Source organism: Notamacropus eugenii, chromosome 1 (assembly GCF_028372415.1).
Source record: "Notamacropus eugenii isolate mMacEug1 chromosome 1, mMacEug1.pri_v2, whole genome shotgun sequence".
In the NCBI taxonomy this organism is placed as follows: Eukaryota; Metazoa; Chordata; class Mammalia; order Diprotodontia; family Macropodidae; genus Notamacropus; species Notamacropus eugenii.
In genome coordinates this window covers 719,055,671-719,078,743 of record NC_092872.1, presented here as the reverse complement: position 1 = coordinate 719,078,743, position 23,073 = coordinate 719,055,671, and the positions used below count along the sequence as shown (strand labels likewise).

General features: G+C 41.5%; 1 protein-coding gene across 4 annotated transcripts; it reads left to right on the top strand.

Annotated features, from left to right (window-relative positions):
• Positions 1-399: 399 nt before the first annotated feature.
• LOC140521597 (uncharacterized) lies at positions 400-19,148 on the top strand. 4 transcript variants are annotated; one of them, XM_072636807.1, is made up of 6 exons: positions 400-549; positions 3,433-3,591; positions 6,308-6,399; positions 12,755-12,881; positions 13,459-13,554; positions 17,335-19,148. In XM_072636807.1, the coding sequence occupies exons 2-6, from the start codon at positions 3,561-3,563 to the stop codon at positions 19,005-19,007; spliced, it is 2,019 nt and encodes a 672-aa protein (XP_072492908.1). In that variant the 5' UTR covers positions 400-549; positions 3,433-3,560; the 3' UTR covers positions 19,008-19,148. The 4 variants fall into 4 exon arrangements, with proteins under 4 accessions (XP_072492908.1, XP_072492909.1, XP_072492910.1 ...); XM_072636808.1 differs by having other exon boundaries at positions 405-549; positions 5,950-6,399; XM_072636809.1 differs by lacking the exon at positions 6,308-6,399 and having other exon boundaries at positions 407-549.
• Positions 19,149-23,073: the final 3,925 nt, after the last annotated feature.

Here is a 23,073-nt window from a genome sequence, read left to right as displayed (position 1 = left end):
GCGGGCTGGGCTCTGGCCTCTTGACGGTCCATCCTTCTGGGTCCGGGAGAGGCCCCGGCCACGCGGTGCACTCGGAGGAGATCCTAGCTGTGCCGCCCTGCCCTTCTTGCCCACGCCGCCACTTCGGACACGCGTGAAGGCCCAATAAGCCCCGGCGGGACCCCACGGAGCCTTGCTTCTGTCTGCGAAGCCACGCTTTGCTGGGCGCCCGGCGCGGCCCGGGAGCACTTCATTGAGCGCTCAGTGACCGCCCACGTGGGGTAGGAAGCTAGTTTTCCGGGAGGTCTGGGCTGCCCCAGTTGGTGGACAATCCTGGGGGTTTTGCGAGGAAGACTGCTGGGGCTTCAGCAGGATCTCAGAGGCGTCGGGGCCCGGGCGGCGTCGCTCAGTGCGCAGGCGCAGACGCAGCCCCGGACTACATTCCCAGAAACGCGCTGGACCCGCTTCTGTGGTGGGTGCGCTTTGCTTTCACTTTAGCCTGGCCCTCGCCTTCCAGAGGTCGAAGCGCCGGAGTCCGCCTGCGCAGGCGCACTTCCCGTTGGGCGGCTGGTGAGTGGAGGCGTGGGTGAACGGGGGTGGGGTGGGGTGGCTGGGCTCTTGGGAACTCTTGTAGTGTGGAGGGGTGTCGGATTGGGTTGGGGTACCCCATTCCCGGCGGAGCCAAGGCCAGGGTGTGGAGGCAGGAGCGGGCCCTGGAGGGCGCGCGTGACGTGGGTGGCTTCGTCTGTCGGAGGATGATCTCCCGTCCCGAGGCGAGCCCAGAGTAGACTGCCCGGGGTGCTAGCGCCCTTGTTCTGGAGCTCCCGCTGGAGCAGGGGCCGCGGCCTGGTGAGGGAGAACGGCCTTTTTTTGTCCTATGGAAAGCTGTCACCCTTGTAAACGGAAGGGAAAGGGAAGCAGCTGTTGGGTTCACTTCAATCCAGTCTGTTGCTGTGGAGGGTCTCCTGGGATCGTAGATGGAGAGAGGGGGGGCTCCTGGGACTGTAGATGGAGAGAGGGGGGCTTCTGGGACTGTAGATGGAGAGAGGGGGGCTTCTGGGATCATAGATGGAGAGAGAGGGGCCCTGGGATCGTAGATGGAGGGGGGGGGGCTCCTGGGACTGTAGATGGAAAGAGGGGGGCTTCTGGGATCATAGATGGAGAGAGAGGGGTCCTGGGATCGTAGATGGAGAGTGAGAGGGGGCTTCTGGGACCATAGATGGAGAGAGGGGGGCTCCTGGGATTGTAGATGGAGAGCGAGAGGGGGCTTCTGGGACCATAGATGGAGAGAGGGGGGGCTCCTGGGATCGTAGATGGAGAGAGGGGGTTCTGGGATAGTAGATGGAGAGAGATGGTCCTGGGATAGTAGATGGAGAGCTAGAGGGGGCTCCTGGGACCATAGATGGAGAGAGGGGGGGCTCCTGGGATCATAGATGGAGAGAGGGGGACTCCTGAGATAGTAGATGGAGGGGAGGGTCGTGGGATAGTAGATGGAGAGCTAAAAGGGACCTTAGACCCCCTTTAGGCCAAGCTCTCATTTTACAAGTTAGGAAATTCAGACCTTCCTTAGAGAAATTAATTGACTTGTCCAGGGTCATTGAAGTAGAAGCATCCTAAGTAGGATTCAAGCTCAGGTCTTCTTGACTCCAGGTCTAGCGTTCTACCCACATAGCTAGCTCTGAGAGAAGTCCAGGTATTTGACAGAGAAATTAGCAGGGTTAGTGGTAGGTTAGGTTCCAGCTGATGGGTGAGCCTGGATCTGGGATATCACCTGGTGGAGTGTGAGGTTTGGGAATCTGTGTACAAGATACTGGAGCAGTCCTTCAGCAAGCGTTCATTAAATCCTTACTGTGTGCCAGGGAATATAGTAAGTGCTGAGAATACAAATACAAAGAATTCAAAGACAAAAAATACAAAGAGAAAAACAAAATAGCCCTCACCCCAGGGAGCTTACACGCAGGGGAGACAACACATCTTTTTTTTAAGGTATGTGCAGGGCGCATGCTAGATAGCCTTGTTTGCAAAGAAGAAAAATATCAGTTCCTTCAAGGTGCTGCCTGTCTAGTGGGCAGAGGGATGGGAGAGTATGTCATGTGCATGAATCAGTACTTTAGGAGGTAAAATATCATAGGGAGGATTTAGATCCTAAGATCTTCAATATAGAGCTGGAAGGAACATTTATTTCTTCTCCCTCTTATAATCCACCTCTTTGGGGAAAGAAAACCCCTTGTAACCAATAAGCACAGTCAAGCAAAATAAATTCTCTTATTATCCATGTCTACCACCACGTGTCTCATTCTGCATTTCAGTCCTTAGCCTCTTTGCAGTCATGATTCAACATAGCTTTGATTCATTGACCAGAGTTCTAACACCTTTCAGTGTTGTTTCTCTTTGTTCTTTCAGTCAGTGTGTACACTGTTCTTATTCTGCATCAGTTCATGAGTCTTCTCAGGTTTTCCTGAATTCTTTGTGTTTTTCATTTATTACATACAGTGAAGTAACATCCCATTTCATTCATACTTCAGCTCATCAGCCATTCCCCACTGATTCCAGTTTTTCCTAAGATTATTACCCTTTCATTTCTGAGTCAAAAGCTTCCTGATCTCCAAATAACTTCTCAGCTAAAAGAGAGAGAATGATACAATACACGCCATGCAAGGTTGTGAGCATTTGGCAAATCACAAAGCACCATTGAAATGGGAGAGGTTGTCTCTCTTGGGAAGGGCTTTGCAGACATCTGGTGGCTGTGTGTAGACAGCCAAGTCCTGGGTAGTGTGACTAAGGAGTATCAGATACGGAAATGTTCAATGCAGATGTGAATAATGTGATCACTTCAGGGTGGTCATTCTATCATTCACACTAATCCAGACCCCTGCACTGTGTGTTTGTGGTCTGCGTCAGTCAACAAGCATTTATTTTAAACCTGGATCACTTGATGCCTAAATTGGGATTGCACTTCTCTGCCCTTCTGTCAGTTTACAAAGGTGGGAATCTGCATCAGGGAATGGAATATCAACAAATAATAAAATCTTTGACATTTTGAAAAGTGTGTGTGTGTGTGTGTGTGTGGTTGTATTGATGACTGACTGAGGCAATTGTTTGCTAACCCTGGTGCTAGGTCACAAAGTCTTGTGCCCACCCCAGGGCCTGAATCCTATATATTACATATTTATTGAATAAAATTTGTTGAATCAAATTTATATGACCATTTGTCAGTCCCAGGTTGTCTAGTCATCTTTGCAGGGCCATAGGCTGGAATGGGTGACTGAAGGTGCTGGGGTCCTTCCTGGTGCCTCGGTCTTAATCTGTGGCTTCCCTGGCCCCTGGTAACATCTATGGGAGTCTAATTTGGGTGCCATCTCTTTGGAGAGGTGAAGGTGTTAGAAGACAATGTTGGGGAACGAGAAACCATCCTAGGAGAAAACATACTTGCCCTGTGACTTTTCCCCTTAGCTTCATTCCAGATTCTAAGGAGAAGCTACTGCTGTTGGAGCTAGATTAATTCTTCCATAGTGGCTGGGGAGCCAAGACTTGGGAAAAGTCAAAAAGACCAAGAAAGCAGCAAAGAGGAGGGGCTAACTATGGAGGACTTGGATCTCATGCTTGAGAGAGGTGAGAAGTGCAGGAATTTGGGGGGTGGGGAAAGGGAGGGCTATCTGCCCACTGTGGGAGAAGGGGACAGATACCTTCAGGGAGGTATGTGAGGGAGTGGTCTAGGTGAAAGATCAACATGCTGCTCATTCTGATTCTTTTATTTCCCTCTTGCAAACACACACATGGACGTATCTGGCCCAGTTCTACTGATGTTTTCTGACCCACAACCATAGGCGGGGTAGACTAGGTTGAATAGGCAGCACTGCCCTATAGGAGGATATATTGCTTTTTCTTTGCTGTAGAAAAAGTTCTATTTTTGAAGTAACTTTTACTAAGAAACCAAGACCTCCGTCTTCCATATTACAGAAGTGAGTATAACAACTTTTTTGTCTGTTGTAGCATAATGTATCTTTAACAGTCTATTAAAACCACCATGTTGTTTGCTTGTGAATTGTTGTTCTTCTTTAATTTATGTACTTTAGAGTGTCTGAATATTCTAAAGTTGCCAAAGTCTTTTGGGAATGGTGATTTGCCCATCCACTGTTTTTTTCCCAGCTTCATGTCATTTACAAATTTTAATAAGCATGCTATTTATGCACTTATCTAGTGCATTGAAAATGTTGTTGAATGGAATGGGGAAAAATAACTGCCTGGGAAACTCCAGTAGCTATCTCTCACACTAGGTTTGACAGTGATCCATTAATCAAACATGTTTTGGGTCTAGTGCTTCAGCTAGTTCTGAATCTACTGACACCTAACCTCATGGAAGTCTTCAGATTGTCTTTAGGAATATAATGAGACTTTATCAGAAGCCTTGCTCTAATACAAGTATCCATTTTTTATAGTATCCTCCTGATTAGCAATCTACTAAGTCTGAATTGCAATGATGTTATTCTGACATAATCTCCCATCCATGAGGTTGAGTTTAGCTTCTCAGAGTGGGAAGAAGCCCTAGGCATCATCTAGTCAAACCTATGTACATCTGGGGCCCCTCTGGTGGCTGGTGATTCAATCTCCAATTGAAGATTACCAGTACCTCATTTGTTCATTGTTCATTTTTCTGTATGTCTCTGCAACTCAGCTTCTCTGCAGCTTTTCACTGTCCCTGGTTTTGCCCTTGGGGCCAAGCAGAACATGTCTTATTTCCCTCCTTCATATCACCCCTAAGTCTTTTCTTCTTTAAGCTGAAAAACTACATTTCCTTGAATGTATGGCATGATCGTGGGTCTGTCACCCTTGGAGAATTTCAGGATTTGAACTCACAGGCCGTATATGCCACCATATGCCTCAGCAAGAACACAGACTGCCCTTCTCTCAAGACTATCTATCCATTGTCATAACTGCCACCCAGAACTGAAGACAATGCTCTAGAAATGATCTGACCAAGACAATACACCAGGACTCATCATCATCCATTATTCCGTGTAGTGTGCTTCTAATGTAGTTTAATATGGAATTAGCTTTTCTGACCTCCATGTTACAGTGTTGACTCCCCTTGAGCTTGTAATCCATTAGAACCTCCAAATGTTTTTCAGTCAAGTTGATTTCCTGACACACCTTCCCTACTTCGACTTGTGGAGTTAATTTTTTTGAACTGTATTCATCTTATTAGATTCAGTTCAGTATTCTAGCTTGTCAGGGATTTATTTGAATCTTAACCCTGTTGTCCACTTATTAGATATCCCCCCAGCTTTGTTTCACCTATCCTCAGCTTTTTGTTATATGAAACTTTAATATATATGCGATATGTACCTGAAGTCATTAGTAAGATATTCAGTAGTGTTGGGCAATGGACCAATCCTCAAGGTCTCCTGAGACACCCTGGGTTGACATTAAGACCCAGTGATGAATTTTCGGGTATAATCATTCAAGCACTTTCTGTTTAATTACTGTCATTTGGCCTGCTTTCTTCATCCTGAGGTGTATTGATTGAGTGTGGTATTACCTATTTGTGATGAGGCCATGTTGGCTCTTTCTGATCACTTTTCTAATGTTCACCAACCATCTCTAAGAATGTATTCCAGAATTGTGCCAGGAGTCCAAGCTAGAGTTTTCAAATGCTGTTCTCTCTCTGTTTAAAAAAACAAATCAGAACATTATCTTTTCTCCAGTTCTGCGATATTTTTCCCATTATCTAAGATTTCTCAGAGATAACGAAGTGACTTAGTGAACCCGTTTGAATGTTATTTTGGTAACTTGGCCGAGAGTTCCTCTGGGCTTTGTGACTTGAAATCATTAAGTTAGTTATGAGGTTTCATTTTGTCTTCCTTCTTATCTTGGGCTTCAGATCTCTATTGGCCATTTTTGTCTTGTCAAGTCAAAGGGTTGTCTTAAAAAAAATCAGCACACTGATTCTTCATCTGTCTTCAAAACTAGGGAGAAGAATGGAAACTTTTTCCCCATTAAATTAAGGGGTGACTGAGACACAGAGAGCTTGAGTTTCATTCTCATCAAATGACATAAAAAGAAGTACCATGAATTCACTATGTGTTATTATGCTCCTACCGGAAGTCAGTCCCTTGGAGCCTGCTCTGCAGAGGAATAAAGTCACGATCTTAGGAAGGACTTTTCCCTCTGAGTTCAGAAAAAGATGGGCCTGCTTCAGGGTTAACTGTGGCCGCTCTCTGTAAGGACTGTGAGACTCACAAACTGCTTGTGGGAAGGTATTCCATCAGGTGAGTTTCGGAGCTGCAAGGCAGAATTGGTCTCCCTCATGACTTTTCTCCTCCCTCAGTTCTGGCATCTCAAGACTCTGCCCTTCCCCAAGAAAGGAGAAACAAGAAGGAGGAGGGAATGACTTCTGGGTTCCTGACAGCCAGGTCTGAGGTGAGTTAGGCTTTCCTCTCACTCTTGAAATGCCATCTCATTTTTCAAGGTGTAGATGCATTTCTTTCCCTTTCCCCCTCCCATTTTCTGAGCTCAATTAAGTCACATATAGGGACCTAAATATCAACTATTTTGTCTAAGAAGATTGTTTCTTCTTATAGATGATATTCCTGGAGTCTGTAGATCATTACTGCTAGACTTATGCTGTCCAGTCCTCTGATTTGATACAGTAAGGTCCAGAGAGGTGTGGGAGAACTCAGAGGCCATATATGGCATGATATACCTCAGCAATTTAATAAAACCTGAATCTCCTGATACATGGTCCAATCCTCTTTCCATTATACTATGGACTGTAGGGAATGTTCCCCACATGCCAGATATCTTCCATCTGACCTCTGTGTCAAACTTTCATCCACTCAACTATTATATAACAAAATGCTACGAAGAGAACAAGTATTAAAACCCAATTCCTGGTGGGACAGACACACCAGAAATAGATATAATTTATATTGCTATTGATGAAAAAGTTAGATAATGATAGACAGATTTTTAGGTGCCTCATAGGAGGTGCCAAACAGAATGGTACAGGAAAGAAATGTTATGAATTCAGAGAAAGAATTCAGATTGGGGTAGACTTCCTGAAACATAGAATTTGGACTGGAATTGTGGTATGAGTAAAGTAATTGGAGGATGAAAGAGGACATTATGAGGAGGAGGAACAGATGGAGTCCAGGCTTAGAACCAGTAGCAGGCATCTCTGGAGATATGAGGAGGCAGGCCCAGTTGTAAGAGTGGTAAAGATAATCAGGGTGGGGTCAGATTTGGGAAGTCCTTGAATGCCATTTTGAGAATCTTGACTGTTACCCTGGGCAAAGTTAAGTCATTGGATGTGGTTGACTGTTAGTGCAGGGTGTCTTCAAAAGTACAATAAAGTTGGTCTAGGCTATTTGTGTTTGGGAGACCTTGTGAATGATTCAGTCTAGCAGCATCTCATCCTCTACTCTGAAAATCTTAGGCCTTCATTTCTTGTGTTTTTTCCTAAGCCATCACTGATGAGTATCTCGCTGAACATGCATCCTAACTTGGTTTCTAACTTCTCCCTGCATCTTCGTCACTCTTTCCTTTTTTCCTTGGAAATTATTTCTCTGTGTCTTTAGAATATCATTCTTGAGAGCTTCCCATCTTTCCAATCTGACCCTGTCTGTAGAATTTTAGTTCATGGGATCCTACTTAGCTTTTCTTTTAGCCTTTTGAAATCTCTCACTAAATCATGGATCATAGATTTGTAGTTGGAAGGAACTTGGAGTCTGTCAAGTCCAACTCCCTCATTTAAGCTGAGGAAAGTGAGGCACCAAGAACTCGGCGACTGGCCCAGGGTCACATAGACTGTAGATCTGAGACAGGATTTGACTTGGGTCTTGCTGACACTAAGTCCAGTGCCCTAACCCTCCTCCAGACTCCCTCCATGCCTAATGTTTTATACAGTGCCTGAAGGTGTGCAAAGTGCATGACAAATGTTTTCCTGTCTGATCCTGAAACCACCCTGAAGATAGGTATTGTTGTTATTATTCTCACATTATAGCTGAGGGAACTGAGGCTGAGAAAGCTTAAATGATTTGTTTAGGGTCACACAACTAGTAATTGTCTGAGGTAGAATTTGAACCCAGTTCAGCACTATTCACTCCACCACTTGGCTGATGAGATCACCAAGAGGAGTGATTATAAAGGGAGAATGTGTATAGAAGGAGAATAGAAGGGGGCCCAGAACAAAACCCAGAAGGACAACTATAGCTAGAGGGTGGGATCTGAAAGAGTATCCAACAAAGAGGACTGGGAAGGAGTGGTCAGAGAGATGGGAAGAGGATCAGGAGAGAGGGTTGTCCTGAAAACCTGGAGAGAAGAGAGTACCAAGGAACAGAAAGTGACTGTTGTGACTTGGCTGAGTGTAATTGGTGATTTGATGAGGAGGCCGAGGACTCAAGAGAGGAGGACAGTATAGAGTTGAATTGGTTCATTATTGTTTAATCGTGCCCAAGTTTTCGTGATTCCAGGGACCATAGCATGCCAGAACCTTCTATCCTCCACTATCTCTCAAAGTCTATCAAGGCTCATGTTCTATGTTTCCATGATATTACCTATCCATCTCATCTTCTGTTGTCTCCTTTTCCTTTTGCCATCAATCTTTCCCAACATCAGGGTCTTTTCCAATGAGTCCCAACTTCTCATTATGTGACCGAAGTATTTAAGCGTCAGCTTCAGCATTTGACCTTCCAATGAATAACCTGAATTAATTTGTTTGAATATTGACTTATTTGACTTCCCTGCTGTCCAGGGTACTCTCGGAAGTCTTCTCCAACATCACACTTTGAAAACCTTAATTCTTTGGTGCTTGGCTTTCCTTATAGTCCAACTCCCACAGTTGTATATTGCTACTGGAGGAAAAAGGGTCAAGATGTGGAAAAAAGGAGAGTTATTTAGTGCAGAGCAGATGACTTGGGAGAGAATAGAGGGGTCAAGGGATTGGAGGTCATGGTGCAGATGAAAAGTTGCATTTTTTAATGACAAGGCAAAGGAAAAGGTGAAAGATTATGGTCAGATAGAGGGATTTCAGAATTCTTGAACTTAGAGGTGGTATATTTGTGGGTGATAATAAGAGCAAAGGTATGACCATCTTTGTGTGTGACTTAGGTGGAGTGGAGGAGTAACTCATGGGATTAAATAGGTTGAGTAACTAAAAGTTTAGGGTGTTTGAAGGAGGTCAAATATGTATGTTGAAGTCTTCTAGTATGAAGGCAGTTGTTGGGGAGGAGAGAGAAATTGTGAGCCGTGTTCCTGACTCACTGAGGAAGGAAGGGACATGACCTAGGGTCCTGTAGACAATAGCTACCAGGAATTTGATTGTGTGGTAGATATGAAGTGTATGAACCCCAAAGGAGGAGCAGTTACTGAGTCTTGGAGGTAAGGCGAGAACCTAGAAGTCGCAGTGGGGAACAAGGAGTATTCCAATTCTCAGCCTTGACCAAAGAGCTGAGGAGAATGAGTGAAAGTGCAGCCAGAGCTAGAAAGGGTATCCAGGAAAGCTGTGTCATCAGGGGAAAACCAGGTTTTCAGTAGGAGCTAGTAGATGGGAGGCATGGAAGAAGAATAAAATTAAGATGAAAGTAAGTTTGTTGCCTATGGACCAGGTATTCCAGGACTAGGTTGAGTTAGGGTGAAGCTTTGGGTGGGAAGGTAGACAGGAATGAAAAATTGGGTTTGGGGTGGGGAATGGGGTTTGGATGATGACTTTAGAGTTACTGGGATGTGAAGATTGTGACCAGGAGTCAAAATGCTAATCATTGAGATGAGGGTACCACATGTATAAGAGACTGGATATTGGGCTTGAGGCAAGTGCAGTATGAGATGGGAGGCACATGGTTGGATGGTCAGATTGGAGAACCCACTCTTCTTCCCTCCAAAGGCTGGAGATTAGACAGGAAAAGTACTCTGCTGGAGATGGAGCCTGCACAGCAGAAGAAAGAAGTCCCTTTCCCCACCAACTTTACTCTTTTTCTTCCCTCAAGGGACAAGTGCAGCAGGAGAGGGGAGGCCTGAAGTCTCAGGGAGGGTTTCTCCTCTTTGCATAAGATGTTCCCTAGTGGGGAGATGGGGCTGCTGGCAGGAGGTAGAAGGTGTCTTGGACTGCACAGATGGAAGATGCAGCGGGGCTCCTCACTGTCTTTGCTCAGGGGACCTGCTGCACTCACTCCTACCATCCCCTCCCCACTCAGAGGGAGCCTCCTTAGGTGAGAACACCTCAGACTACAAGCCATGATGCCTTCAACCACCCACCAGCCTTCTAATATCATAGTGGAGTTGTATGGGCATTTAGTTCCCTTCCCTTTTTTTCAGTTGAAAGCCATTTTGATTTGTTTTTAAGTAGGATAGAATTACTGGACTTGTGATTTCATTGGCATAGGGAACTACCTCTGCCAGTGCATGTTGGCACCTTCTCTGCAACTTCTAGTGTTAGAAGGTATTTATAGAAATGTGTTTGTATATCTAGATACGCTAAAACAAAAACAAATGCCAGAAAAAAGTGAAGCGACATTCTTGTGCTAAAAGTGGGAGATGATTTCTCCTGTGTTTCATTGTCCAGGAGTGATCGATTTGCAGTCCTAGCAGTTTTGGTGCTACACTCGTCTGTGCATATCAGGACCTATTAACTCTTCCTCATCCTTTGTAACTCTTGTCTGCTTTCTCCTGCCAGTCTTCTGCTGGGGGTTGGCTCCCAGTTCTGGTGTGATGCCTGGCCGCTCCATGCATGAGCCCTTGCATTTTGGCACATGATTGTCTCACCTTGTTTTCTGGTCTCCTTTAGGCCACACTTCTCCTGTGTAGTTCTTCATTGGTGTGCTTCAGTATACTCGTTACCACATCATTTTCTATTGTCCTTTGGCTCTCCCACAACTTGCATTCTTTAGAGATTGCATTATTCCAGAATGTGCAGCTACATACTATCACTGGAAGAGGATTGATGTTAAAGAAAAATGGGGGTTGTTATTTACATTCTATGAGGTTTCCTAAATGACATCCAGTTTATTCTACTGACTTGCAATTCTGGAACCACTTTATTGTTACTCTGTGGTGCCTACCCAAGATGTGCGTATAAATGGAACTAAATAGCATAGTCTGGCTAGATAGTCTGTATCCACTTGGTTTTCTGATTCTGAATATTTAGGCTGAATTCTTTTGAGTGATTGCAGATTACATTTAGGAATTTCTTCTATGTTCTGAGGCTGAGTGCAGTTAGCTCGTTGTCATCCACAAACCAAGAGCATCTGGAGGACTGTCTATAGAGAATCCCTCTTTGTGGCAAACACCTGGGAGGAGCACGTTTGTTTTATGCCTTACTTTTGTTAATATCATTCATTAGGAGATCATCGAAGAAGCTATTGTCACCTCTTTCAAGGAGTCTTTTGTGATTTCAACACATGCATGGGAGGCACTTCCTTGAAGAGGAAGCTTTGAATTTTCAAATGGAACTGTGGTCCTAGCCATTTGGATGTGCCTTCTAATAATACACCTTGTAACTCATTTGCGCCTGCCTGTCCTTTGTAACTCTTGTCATTGTACTGCTATAATAAGGTCACCATAGGGAGTACACCTAATGTGGACAAGAGCCCTGAAGGCAGCATTTTGATTTACCAGTTCTAATATGTGTGTATGTACACATCTGTACACACATACATACATACATACATATATATGTCAACAAACAGTGAAATCTTGTGCTCTCTACACTTTTTAGTCATTTGTTTAGCTGCAGACATATGTAGTCTATTGGAGAATATTTCTTGTGAAAAACTGCCTATTTCCTTCTGCCTTCATCACAGATGACCTCATTAAATGTGAAGATGTGTTTCATAAACATTTCGTTTTGTGCCAGTACACAGTTTAATTTTAGTGTGACTGACTTCACAGAGTCCCTCCAATCTTGACTTTTTTATCTCTCATCTTTGCCAACTTGATGAATGTTAAATGAAAACTTAAGAATTTAAATTTTGAATTTCTTTTATTATTAGTTTCCCCTGTCATAGTGGCAGACACCTTTGGTGAGTGTGTATCTCCTTGTTTTATACCTTTCCTGATGTTTATGAACAAAGATACGTTGCTCAAGGTCAGAGAAGTAGAAAACATCAGAGGAATTTTGAATCCATGTCCCTGATTCCAGAGCCAGTGCTCTCTCCATTGTATATCCCTTGACCACTCATCTAGCAAGTATTTTCTCTCGTGATTGCTTCTTTTCTAATGCTAAGTGCATTGATTTTTGTTAATGTAAAAATTTTTCAATGTTACATAATCTTAATCATCCACTTTATCTTTTATGATCTCTATCCTTTGTTTTAGTTAAACATTTTTCCTTTAGCCATAGTAGTCCAATTATGTCTTTCCATTCTCCTCTAATTTTTTAATGATGTGATCTTTTTTATTTAGATCATGTCTACTCATGATATTTATTGTGGTATAGGGAGCATCACCCTTCCGTTTTAGGCTTTTATTTCTGTCTCCTTCCAGACCAAACCCACCAGTCCTTGTAAATGCTTATTACTTTGCCTACTTGCCTTTGCTTAAAATGTTCTGTTTTTTATTTTTTGCCCATTAGCATCCTGTTATCTTTTAAGGGGCAGGACAAATGTCCTAGGCAAGTCACTTAACCCCACTGGACCTAAGTTTCCTAATGTATAAAATGAAGGTGTTAGATAAGATATAATCTAAGATTCTTTTCTGAATCTGTGATTAAAGATTCAGATCAGATCATCCCCTTATCCTTATATTTCCTTGGGTGAACAGGAATTTTTTAAAAACATTTCAGAAATCCTTGACTTTTCAAGATGTGGCTGTGGACTTCACTCGAGAGGAATGGGGCCAGCTGGATCCTGCTCAGAAGAACATGTACAGAGATGTGATGCTGGAGAATTATGAGAACTTTATCTCCCTTGGTAAGGGCAGCTTTTTCCCCCAGGAATTGTCACCTGTCCATTGGGATATTTTTGTATTTGATCTTCTTAAAGACAGTGAGATAACAACAGGACTTGGTTGAGTTCTGGCTTGGTGTGCAGGCACATTCTCATGAATGCCTGTAATGTGAAGAGATTCCTAAATTGTTCAGCGCCAAGAAGCCCAGCATTTGTTTTGCCTTTTTCCAGATAGAAGGTTTTTGCTTTGGATGAATATAAGTTAGCAAATTTAGTGTGCTGCTCCTGAGGCTACTGTCTGGTCGTTTTCATCAAAGAATCTTTAATAAAATCTCAAAGTAGCTACTTGAAGATGTGAGAGATTTTCATCCTCTCAGCAGGGTGGATATTAAAAGGAGCTAATTTTCTTGAGCTCAGACCAAACCCCATAGGCCATCACCTGTGCATGATGTGAATAGAGTATGAAACACTTTTTCATGGTTCATTCATTACTACCCTCTGCGGCTTCTTGGTATGTGCTCTTTTTTTTAGAGAAAGAGATTAAGCTCAAATTCTGAGATGTCTTTCTGTCCTCTGTCCTTTTCCATTTCCCCATGAGCAGGTCTTCCAGTTTCTAAGCCAGATGTCATCTCTCATTTGGAGAAAAAACAAGCTCCATGGCTGCTGGGGAGAAAAGTCCCCCAAAACCCTCAGTTAGGTGAGTGAGTAAAAAACAGTCATTCAGCCACCACACATTTATTAAGGTCTTCTCTGTGCAAGGACTACAGAGAGGCAAAAGACAGTCTGAAGGATCTCACAGTCCTAATTCAAACAACTCTGTACAAACAAGATACATACAGGACAAATTGGAGATGACACAGAAAGCAGGCATTGGCATTAAAGGGAATCAGCAAAACCCTCCTGGAGGAGTTGAGATTTTAGGTGGGACTTGAAGGAAGCCAGAGAAACCAGGAGGTGGAGATGAGGAGGAAGAGAATTTCAGAGCTTAGGGATGGTCTTCAAAAATGCTCCAAGACTGGTGATGGTGTGTCATGTGTAGGGAACAGCCAGGAGGCCAGTGTCACTGCATCACAGAGTGGGAGGGATGAGTAAGATGCAAGGAACTGGGAGGAGGTAGGGCAGGTGATGAATGGCTTTGAATGCCAAACAGGGATATTTAGAGGGGGTTTTATAATTCTGTGTTTGAAGGACTGCCACTTGGAAGAGGCTTATTCTTCTTGGTTTAAAGCAGAATTAGATGCAGTAAGAGGATGCTATAAAGAGGCAAATTTAGGCTTGATATAAGAAAAACTTTGAAGCAATTAGAGTATAATGAGCTTTCTTATGGGGCAGTGTGTTCTAAGGTTCAGTGGAGGTCTCCAAGCAGAGGACCACTGACTGCTTTTCATATTTGTGGTGGAGGGTATTCTTTTTAAATTATTTTATTTGTTTTCAGTGTTCTACAGTAACTTCCATATATCTTAGATTTTTTTTCCTCTCCCTCCTCCTTCTTCCCTCCTCCCTCCCCATTCCCTCCATGAGATGGCATACAATTTTATATAGGTTCTACACTACATTCCTATTAAATACATTTTCACCTTAGTCATGTTGCATAGAAGAATTAAAATAAATGGGAGAAATCATAAAACAAAACAAAACATAATACAAAAGAAAATGATCTGCTATAATCTGTGATCGAATTCCATAATTCTTTTTCTGGATGTGGAAGGCATTTAGCCCCAAAAGTCCACTGGGAATTTTTTAAGTCATTGAATTGCAATGAAGTACTAAGTCTACCAGAAAAATTCCTCCCACACTGTGATTGTTGCTGTGTACAGAGTTTTCCTGGTTCTGCTCCTTTTGCTCAGCATCAGTTCATATAAGTCTTTTCAAGCCTCTCTGAAGTTTTCCTGTTCATCATTTCTTATAGCACAATAGTACTCATTACATTAATATACCACAATTTATTCAGCCATTCTGCAATTGATGGGCATCCCCTTGATTTCCAGTTTTTGACCACTACAAAGAGAGTTGCTATAAATATTTTTGTACATGTGGGACCCTTTCCCATTTTTGTGATCTCTTAAGGATACAGTCCTAGAAGCAGTATTGTTGGTCAAAGGGTATGCACATTTTTGTAGCCCTTTGATAGCCCTTAGTTCCAAATTGCTCTCCAGAATGGTTGGATCAGCTCACAGCTGATGGAGGGCATTCTTGTTCAAGTTGTTTGGTTGGGCTAGATGCCCTCTGAGGCCCCTTCAAATTCAAAGGCCATCTTGCTTTTGAGTCTTCCAAGGGAGATTTTATGATATTCCATTGTCCCACTTGATATTTCATTGTCTTGGTTATCTTTTCTCTCTAATGGTGTTATCCCTGATTACTTTTCTCTTTCACCTCTCAAATTCACTCTCATCAATTCTGGGCCTCACTTCAGGGCTCTCCATCTCTCTGCTCTTCTTCAGCTTCAGATATTCATCCATTCTAGAGGTTTTATCTCTTCCCTCTCTTCTCTTACTCTATACTCTCTTCCTTGGTTATTTCTCTTTGGTTCAATTTCCCTATATTTATAGATTACTCCTAATCTATATATCTAGCCCTCATATTTCTCCAGAGCTCTTAATTCACTATCACAAACTGCCTGCTTGATATCTCACTTGTATGTTTCATTAGTTTCTCAAATTTAAACTTGTCCAAATTGAAACTTACTGCTTTCCCCTTCCTCTAAACATTTCTATTTATGTGAAGGATACTAATATCCTTTCATTCACCCATACCTCAGTACCATCCTTTGCTCTTTCCTCTTTCTTACTTTTCTCATGACCATTGAGCAAGTTTATTCTACTTCCATACTGTCTCTTGAATCTGTCCCTTTTCATTTATTCGCATGACTGCCACCCTAGTTCAGGCCACCACCATTTACACTTCCCGTGTAAAATAATGAAGGCTTAATATCTTGCCAATCCCTTTTTACCTGCTGACATTTTCCCTTATCCCTATTGTTTGCAGTCTATTACTCTTGTATCCTTTTCTTCCTCCCAACTATACTCTGGATGAATTCTGCTCCTCTTCAATGCCTTCTCAGGTATTGCCTGGTTTCATGGCTCTCAAGTTTCCTTCTGACTTTGCTCTCAAAGAAGCAACACACTAACTCTTCTTCCCTTTACTCACTGGTTAGCTCATTCTCTTTCCAGCTTTTAACATGTGACAAAAGGTGTATTGTACTACAACCTTGCAGAGGGCAGAAGAGAATAAGCAGTCTAGTGCTAATGCCTTTTCCACCTGATAGCCCTTAAAATATTGGAGACAGCTTATGTCTTCTCTTCATTAGATTAAACATCCCCAGTTATACTTCACTTTAACCTCTTACCACATGCTCTTGAGTCCCTTCACCATCCTGGAGGCCTGCTCTTTACACTGTCCAGCACATCAAAGTCCTTCCTAAGATGTTGTGTCCAAAGCTGAATACAGCCTTCCAAAGATGGTCTTACCAGGCCATTGTAATGGGATAATGGAACTCTTACTTCCCTTCTCTCAATGCAGCATAAAATTGACATTCTCTAGTTGACTTGAACTTATTGTTCACTATCTCTCCTCCCTATACCCTTCATTTTTTTTTCAGTGAACTTATTTCAGGGAGTTGCAGCTTCCACTCTCTTATTCTTGTAAAAAAATGTTTTTGAAACCCAAGGAACTTTATACTTGACCCTTAATAAATATCTTATTAGATTAAGTTCAGTGTTCTGGCCTGTTGAGATATTTTTAGATAAAATCACTGACATCTCATATGATCATCCCATATAAAATCATGCCTTTCAGATTTATCTTACATGCAAATATGGTAAGAAATGCTTTCTGTGTTTGCCTCCAAGCCAATGATAACAATTTAAAATAGGTTATTATTCCTCTTAAAGTCTCTGCTCTAAACTGACATAAATGTTAATTACTTCTCTTTGGGTCTGGTAATTAACTGGTTTTGAATTCACTTCTTAGCCTTTATCTCTGTCTTGTCTACAAGTATAATATTAGAGACTTTATCAAATACTGTCAAAAAAAGAAATGAGTATAGTTTCATATTCTCAATGAAGCCATGCTGACTCTAATTGTTTCTTTTTTGAAACTACAATTTTGCTTTAGTTGTTCAGTGAACCTTTCCTGTGTTCTCCATGCTCACATTCTTCCCTCCTCTAACTTCCGGACATAGGTCAGGGTCTCTTCAGATCTTGTTTTCTTTATTGTTTTTACCTCCAAGAGTCTCTCTCTTTTTTTTTTTTTTTTAAAAAGTGTTCATTTCATTTTCCCTGCTACCTTGTAGAATGGCTAGATATTCCTCAAACAACTTTCTACTTTCTTCCTATAGGAGATAATAGCAATCACTTGACTTTAGTAGTAAGACAGTTCTTCATTCTTTTTGATTGAGAAGACAGAATCTAGAACTTAGTATACAAGTTTTCTTTTTCCTAGCACAGAAAATAATGGATATTTATACTTTTTTTTTCAGATTCCCTTGTTTTGCAGACAAGGTATGAAACCAAGGAGTCAATTTCAGAACAGCTTATTTCTATAGAAAAGTTATCTAAGGAGAAACTCACCAAGGATGGTGCAAGGAATTCTAAGTTGGGAAAACCTTGGGCTTATGAGATCGGGTTAGAGAGAAAGAAAAGTTACCAAGAGAAGGAGAATAGGCAAGTAACAATCCCAAATGGAAAAACTTTTAATGAGCGGAATACCCAAGAATATAATACATTTGGGGCAATCCTCATTCTTCCACAGAGAGTTCCTTTAGGAAAATGTCTTCACAGATATGATCCACTTGGAAAGAGCTTTAAATCATTTTCAGATCCAATTAAACGCAATATAACCTTAGGGAAGAAACTTTGTAAGTATACGAAATGCAGAAAGTCCTTTAGTTACCATTCAAACCTTATTCATTACTATAGAAGAAATACTAGAAGCAAACCCTATAAATGTAATGAATGTGGCAAAACCTTCAGCATTAGCTCATGCCTTACAGTCCATCAAAGAATTCATACTGGAGAGAGACCTTATACATGCAATGAATGTGGGAAAGCATTCAGCCAGAAGGGAAACCTTAAAAGACATAAGCTAATTCATGCTGGAAAGAAACCATTTGCATGTAATGAATGTGGGAAAGCTTTCAGCTGTAACGAATACTTAACTCAACATCAAAGAATCCATACTGGAGAGAAGCCCTATAAATGTAATGAATGTGAGAAAACGTTCAGCCAGAAGGGAAGCCTTAATGTGCATAGAAGGATTCATACTGGAGAGAAACCATATAAATGCAATGACTGTGGGAAAGCCTTTAGCCAGAAGAGAAGTCTTGATGCACATAAGATAATTCATAGTGGAGAAAAGCTCTGCTCATGTAATGAATGTGGAAAAACCTTCAGCAACAATTTTCACCTTAGCATACACAAGATAGTTCATACTGGAGAGAAACCATTTGAGTGTAATGAATGTGGGAAATCCTTTAGTAGTAATCAATATTTAAGCCAACATCAAAGAGTTCATACGAGAGAGAAACCCTATAAATGTAGTGATTGTGGGAAAGCTTTCAGCCAGAAGGGAAGCTTTAATGTACATAAGAGAATTCATACTGGAGAGAAGCCCTATAAATGTAATGAATGTGGAAAAGCCTTTAGCCAAAATAGAAGTCTTAAGGTGCACATGATACTTCATACTGGAGAAAAGCCTTGGTCATGCAGTGAATGTGGAAAAACCTTCATCAACAGTACTTACTTTAATATACATAAGAAAATTCATACTAGAGAGAAGCACTTTGAATGTAATGAATGTGGGAAAAGCTTCAGGCATAGTTCATACCTCTTGCAACATCAGAGAATGCATACTGGAGAGAAACCCTATGAATGTAATCAATGTGGGAAGGCCTTCAGCCGTAAGGGAAGCCTTAACGCACATAAAAGAATTCATACTGGAGAGAAACCTTTTGAATGTAATGAATGTGGGAAAGCATTCAGTCAAAAGGGAAACCTTAATACACATAAGAAAACTCATACTGGAGAGAAGCCCTTTGAATGTAATGAATGTGGGAAAACTTTCAGGCTGAGGCAGACCTTTGCTGCTCATAAGAAAATTCACACTATTGAGAAACTTTCTGAATATAATGTGTTTGGGAAAGTATTTAGCTAGAGGGAATACCTAAAAAGACTTAAGATTATTCACACTGGTGAGAATTTCCATAAATGTAATAAATGGCTTATCACTCACCAGCAACTTCATGCTGGAGATTATATGTGCAGAGGGGGAGAACTTAATAAAATTTTATCATTTATTAAATGTATAAGAATTGAGTTATTAGATTTTTCTTCAGCTACAATACTGCTTATTTCTTTTAGAGAGAAATAGCTGTTTTATATGACCCTCATTTTTGTAATATACAGTAATGGCATTCAAAGCTATGAAGGTTAGCTAACATGCAAGCTGATACATGGAACTGAGAAATATTTTAATTAGAATTAGTTTAGAATATTGAGCAGACTATAAGAAGATTAAATCAAATAGGAGTTAGTGTAGTTTAACTTTAAAAAATGAATAAGTGTAAGGCATGGTATATATAGTTAACCGTTTGGCTTTTAAACATCTCTGAATTGTAGTCCACTAAAAATGAGGTGACATTATGACATGGCAGCCAAGAGTTGTTGGGATGTTAGGTTACATTGAGAGGCATAGATTCCAGAAGTAAGGAGGTGATTATCTCCTCTGTACTGTGCTCTAGAATACCACAGTATACTAGAACATAGTACTGGAGTTTTGTGTTCACTTCTGGGTACTGCAGATTGTGAAGGACATTGGTTTAGCCAGAGTATCCTTGTCAGAGTTAGCTGAAGGAACCAGGAAGGGTTATCTTGGAGAACAGAAGACAGGGAACATAATAGTTGTTTTCAGTTATTCATAAGAATGTCATGTAGAAGAGAAATTAAACATTTGTTTCTTATCACCAAAAGGCAGAACTGGGAACAGTAGGCAAATTTAGACTTCGGGAATGAAAAACTTCTTAACAGAATGAAGCAGAAATAGAATGAATGTCACAGGGAGCAAGTTCCCTTTCATTGGAGGTCTTCAAGCAAAGACTGAAAGACCAATAGATAAGTAGGTTGTGGTTGGGCTTTTTCAGGTATGATTTGGACTAGATAGCCATTGAGGCCCCTGCCAACTCTGAAATCCTGTGTTTGTTGAAGCTACTATGACATGACAGTTGGATTGTACTCTGCAACATTTTGAAAAGAAATGACCTAAGAGGTCACATGCCCTTTTTTTCTCACCTTAAAGCTATATATGTATGATGCTGCTGTTTTTTTTTCTTTTTTATTCTTTCCTGCTCCTAAGTAAATGAGTGTCTATCTTATCTCAACTCCACTCTCACTGTCAAATTGGATTTTTAAAGGGCAACTTCAACTCCTCAGAATTCTAGGGGTGTTGAAGGATCCAGCTGCCTCACTATTATCTAACCAGTACAACACTGATGATCAATTAATATCAGTTAGCTCTTACAAAGGGATATTTACTGGAAAGATATAGCAAGAACCAAAATACAGTGAGAGATGCTCTCTCCCCTTTGCATATTCTCAGTCCCTGTAGAGAGAAGATTCAAACTTAAAGTGGTGATTAAAAAAATATTTCCACCACCAAATTAATTTCTAGGTGCACTATAGCCATGGGAGACCAGTTCCCTTGCTTTCAGGGCAAGGCATCTCAGCTTCCAGGTAGATTCAGTGTTGGGCAGGCTCAAGCAGGTTACTTTTCATGGCTGGCTTCTTCCTGGCCTCAGTCACTGGACCTCTGGTGGCTCCTCCAACCTTTCAGAGCTAACAAGGTTGTAGCCTAGCTCATTCTATCTCCTACACTCATTTATCTAAGAACAAGAAAAAATGAAATGAGACAGAAAAGCTGTAGCACCACACTTCTGTGAATTCATATCAACCCATGTGGGAAGATGGGAAGAGGCCTGAGGCCAATCTCTCCCCATCTGAGGATTTACAGAATTCTGTAAACCATCAAAAGGTTTTTTTTTTTTTTTTTTTTTTAGCACCTAGTAGATAGGCATGAAACAGTCACAAAATACTTGGGCATGCTCTCAATTAGGAACGAACATCTGCATGCCATCTTGTAATGTACTTCCATAAGCAGTTTCCCCAAGTATCCAAGTGGTTTCATACCAGGCAGAACGGATTATGCAAACATGCGCACATGTATATACACGTGTTTATGTGTATATGTACATGTGTGAGCATGTTATCCACTCCTAGTAAAATGTAAATTTTTTGAGGTCAAGGAATTTAATTTTTGTCAGTATCTCTAGTATGTAGCACAGTACCTGAATATTTAATAAATGCTGATTTTATATAAGAGAGAATCTACCATAGAGGGATGTGTGTGTGTATGTGTGTGTGTGTGTGTGTGTGTGTGTGTGTCGGTGTGTGTGTGTGTGTGTGTGTGTGAGAGAGAGAGAGAGAGAGAGACGAGAGACGAGAGAGAGAGAGAGGAGAGAGAGAGAGAGAGAGAACTGAATGATTTTAACCCTTAGGTCAACCACAGCAGACATCTTCCTGGAAGAGGAGTATACTTTCAAAATTACCTTGTCCTTGCTAGAAACCCAGAATAAGAAATGTCCACATCCTGAAATTTGGAGACAAGCATCAGTGACATAAACACCTGAGCCTCAAGAATGGCATAAGCAGCAGGTTTGTCTAACTCCATCCTTATTAGGCTATGTCTGGCACGGGCAACAATCCCTGGAGGATGGGATCATCATCATCATCATCATCATCTTCTTCACAGGATACCTACATAAATTGATAGGTTGTACAGAGTGAAATTATATTTCTACATCACTTTCATACTCATAATACTCCTTTGAAGCAAATGCTACAATTATCTCATTTTTTCTGGTAAAGAAACTGAGGCTGAGAGAAGTTACATGATATACGCAGGGTCACTGTGGTGGGCGAAAGATGAAATGACTAAGGAAACAAAGCTTCAAGCTTCTGATTTATTAAGCAATGCATGCCCACTGTTTAACAAATTCGGACTGGGCCCCTTACTCAGCTTAGGGTTGGACCCTGAATATAGAAGGAGACACTTTTATACATTAAAAACAATTAACAAGCTCCCCCCCCCCCCCAAATAAGATCAATTAATTAAAAGGAAACAACGCAACATTAGGTAATCTGATTTCTAATTGGATGAAACTGGTATGAATGACTTTCCAAGTTGGGAAGAGGAGAAATTCCCTGACATCAGAAAAGGAGATGTCCTATTTCCCACTGTGTCTGCAAACAATCAAAGGAACATGGAAACAATAACTGATTGATCCAAATGTGGCCAGTTTTCATGTCAGACATATAGGTTGTGTGAGATTATAGTTGTGAGAAAACATATCAGTCTTTGTATTTGACCAGATTTCTGGTCAGCATAACTGAGGTTTGGTTAAAGATCTCTAAACAGCAGATAGAGGTGGTCTAGCTTCCCAGATATGCAGGGATAGGTAAAAACAATGCAATAAGGTTTCCTCCCAATTCACAGAACTGAATAAGATTTTCTCACAAGACAGAAATTGGGCTAGAAGTATAATTGAATAGAAAGGGACCTGAGCTAGCTCTAGAATTATCAGAAGATGGAGTCAATGTGGTTCACTCAATTCCCACAGTTAACTCCTTGGTGTTCTAATCCTCTCCCTTTCCTCAGTCACTCAGCTAGTATCAGGGGTGGGATTCAAAAGCAGGTTTTCCTGACCCCATGTCTGGCATTCTATCCATTTTGCCATTTTGCTTTTTAAAATACATATTTACACAAAAGAGAGAGAATATAGAGGTGTGTGGGTCAGAGACCATTGACTCAAATAAAAATCAGAGACTTCTCAAGGTAAAAGCAAAGCAGCAAGATTTTATTACGATCTTGTGAGAAAGGGCCTCTCCTCTCTGATAAGTAATCAGGAGAGTGAGGCAATCATAGAAGGCAAAAATAGAGATTATGTAGCCCTAACGAAGATTCCCCCCCCTCCCCCCCCCCGCTGGCCTTTTACTCCCATTGGCTGGGAGGCAGGCTCACAATCTAAACTCGACTGTCTACCCTGTGAATAGGGGACAAAGTAGCAGTGGAATAACCAACAGGCATTATGTTGATGTGGCAACCCAAGGGGGAAAAGGGGATTGTGTTATGCTGATATGGCAGCCCAAGGAGGGGTTTAAGTTTTGCA

What these genes read in the sequence shown, in the direction of transcription:
- LOC140521597 (XM_072636807.1), top strand. Translation starts at nt 3,561, where the DNA reads ATGGAGGACTTGGATCTCATGCTTGAGAGAG. An exon ending in GGATCTCATGCTTGAGAGAG is followed by an intron (nt 3,592 to 6,307) that starts GTGAGAAGTGCA and finishes CTCCTCCCTCAG; the next exon opens with TTCTGGCATCTCAAGACTCT. An exon ending in TGAGAACTTTATCTCCCTTG is followed by an intron (nt 12,882 to 13,458) that starts GTAAGGGCAGCT and finishes CCCCATGAGCAG; the next exon opens with GTCTTCCAGTTTCTAAGCCA.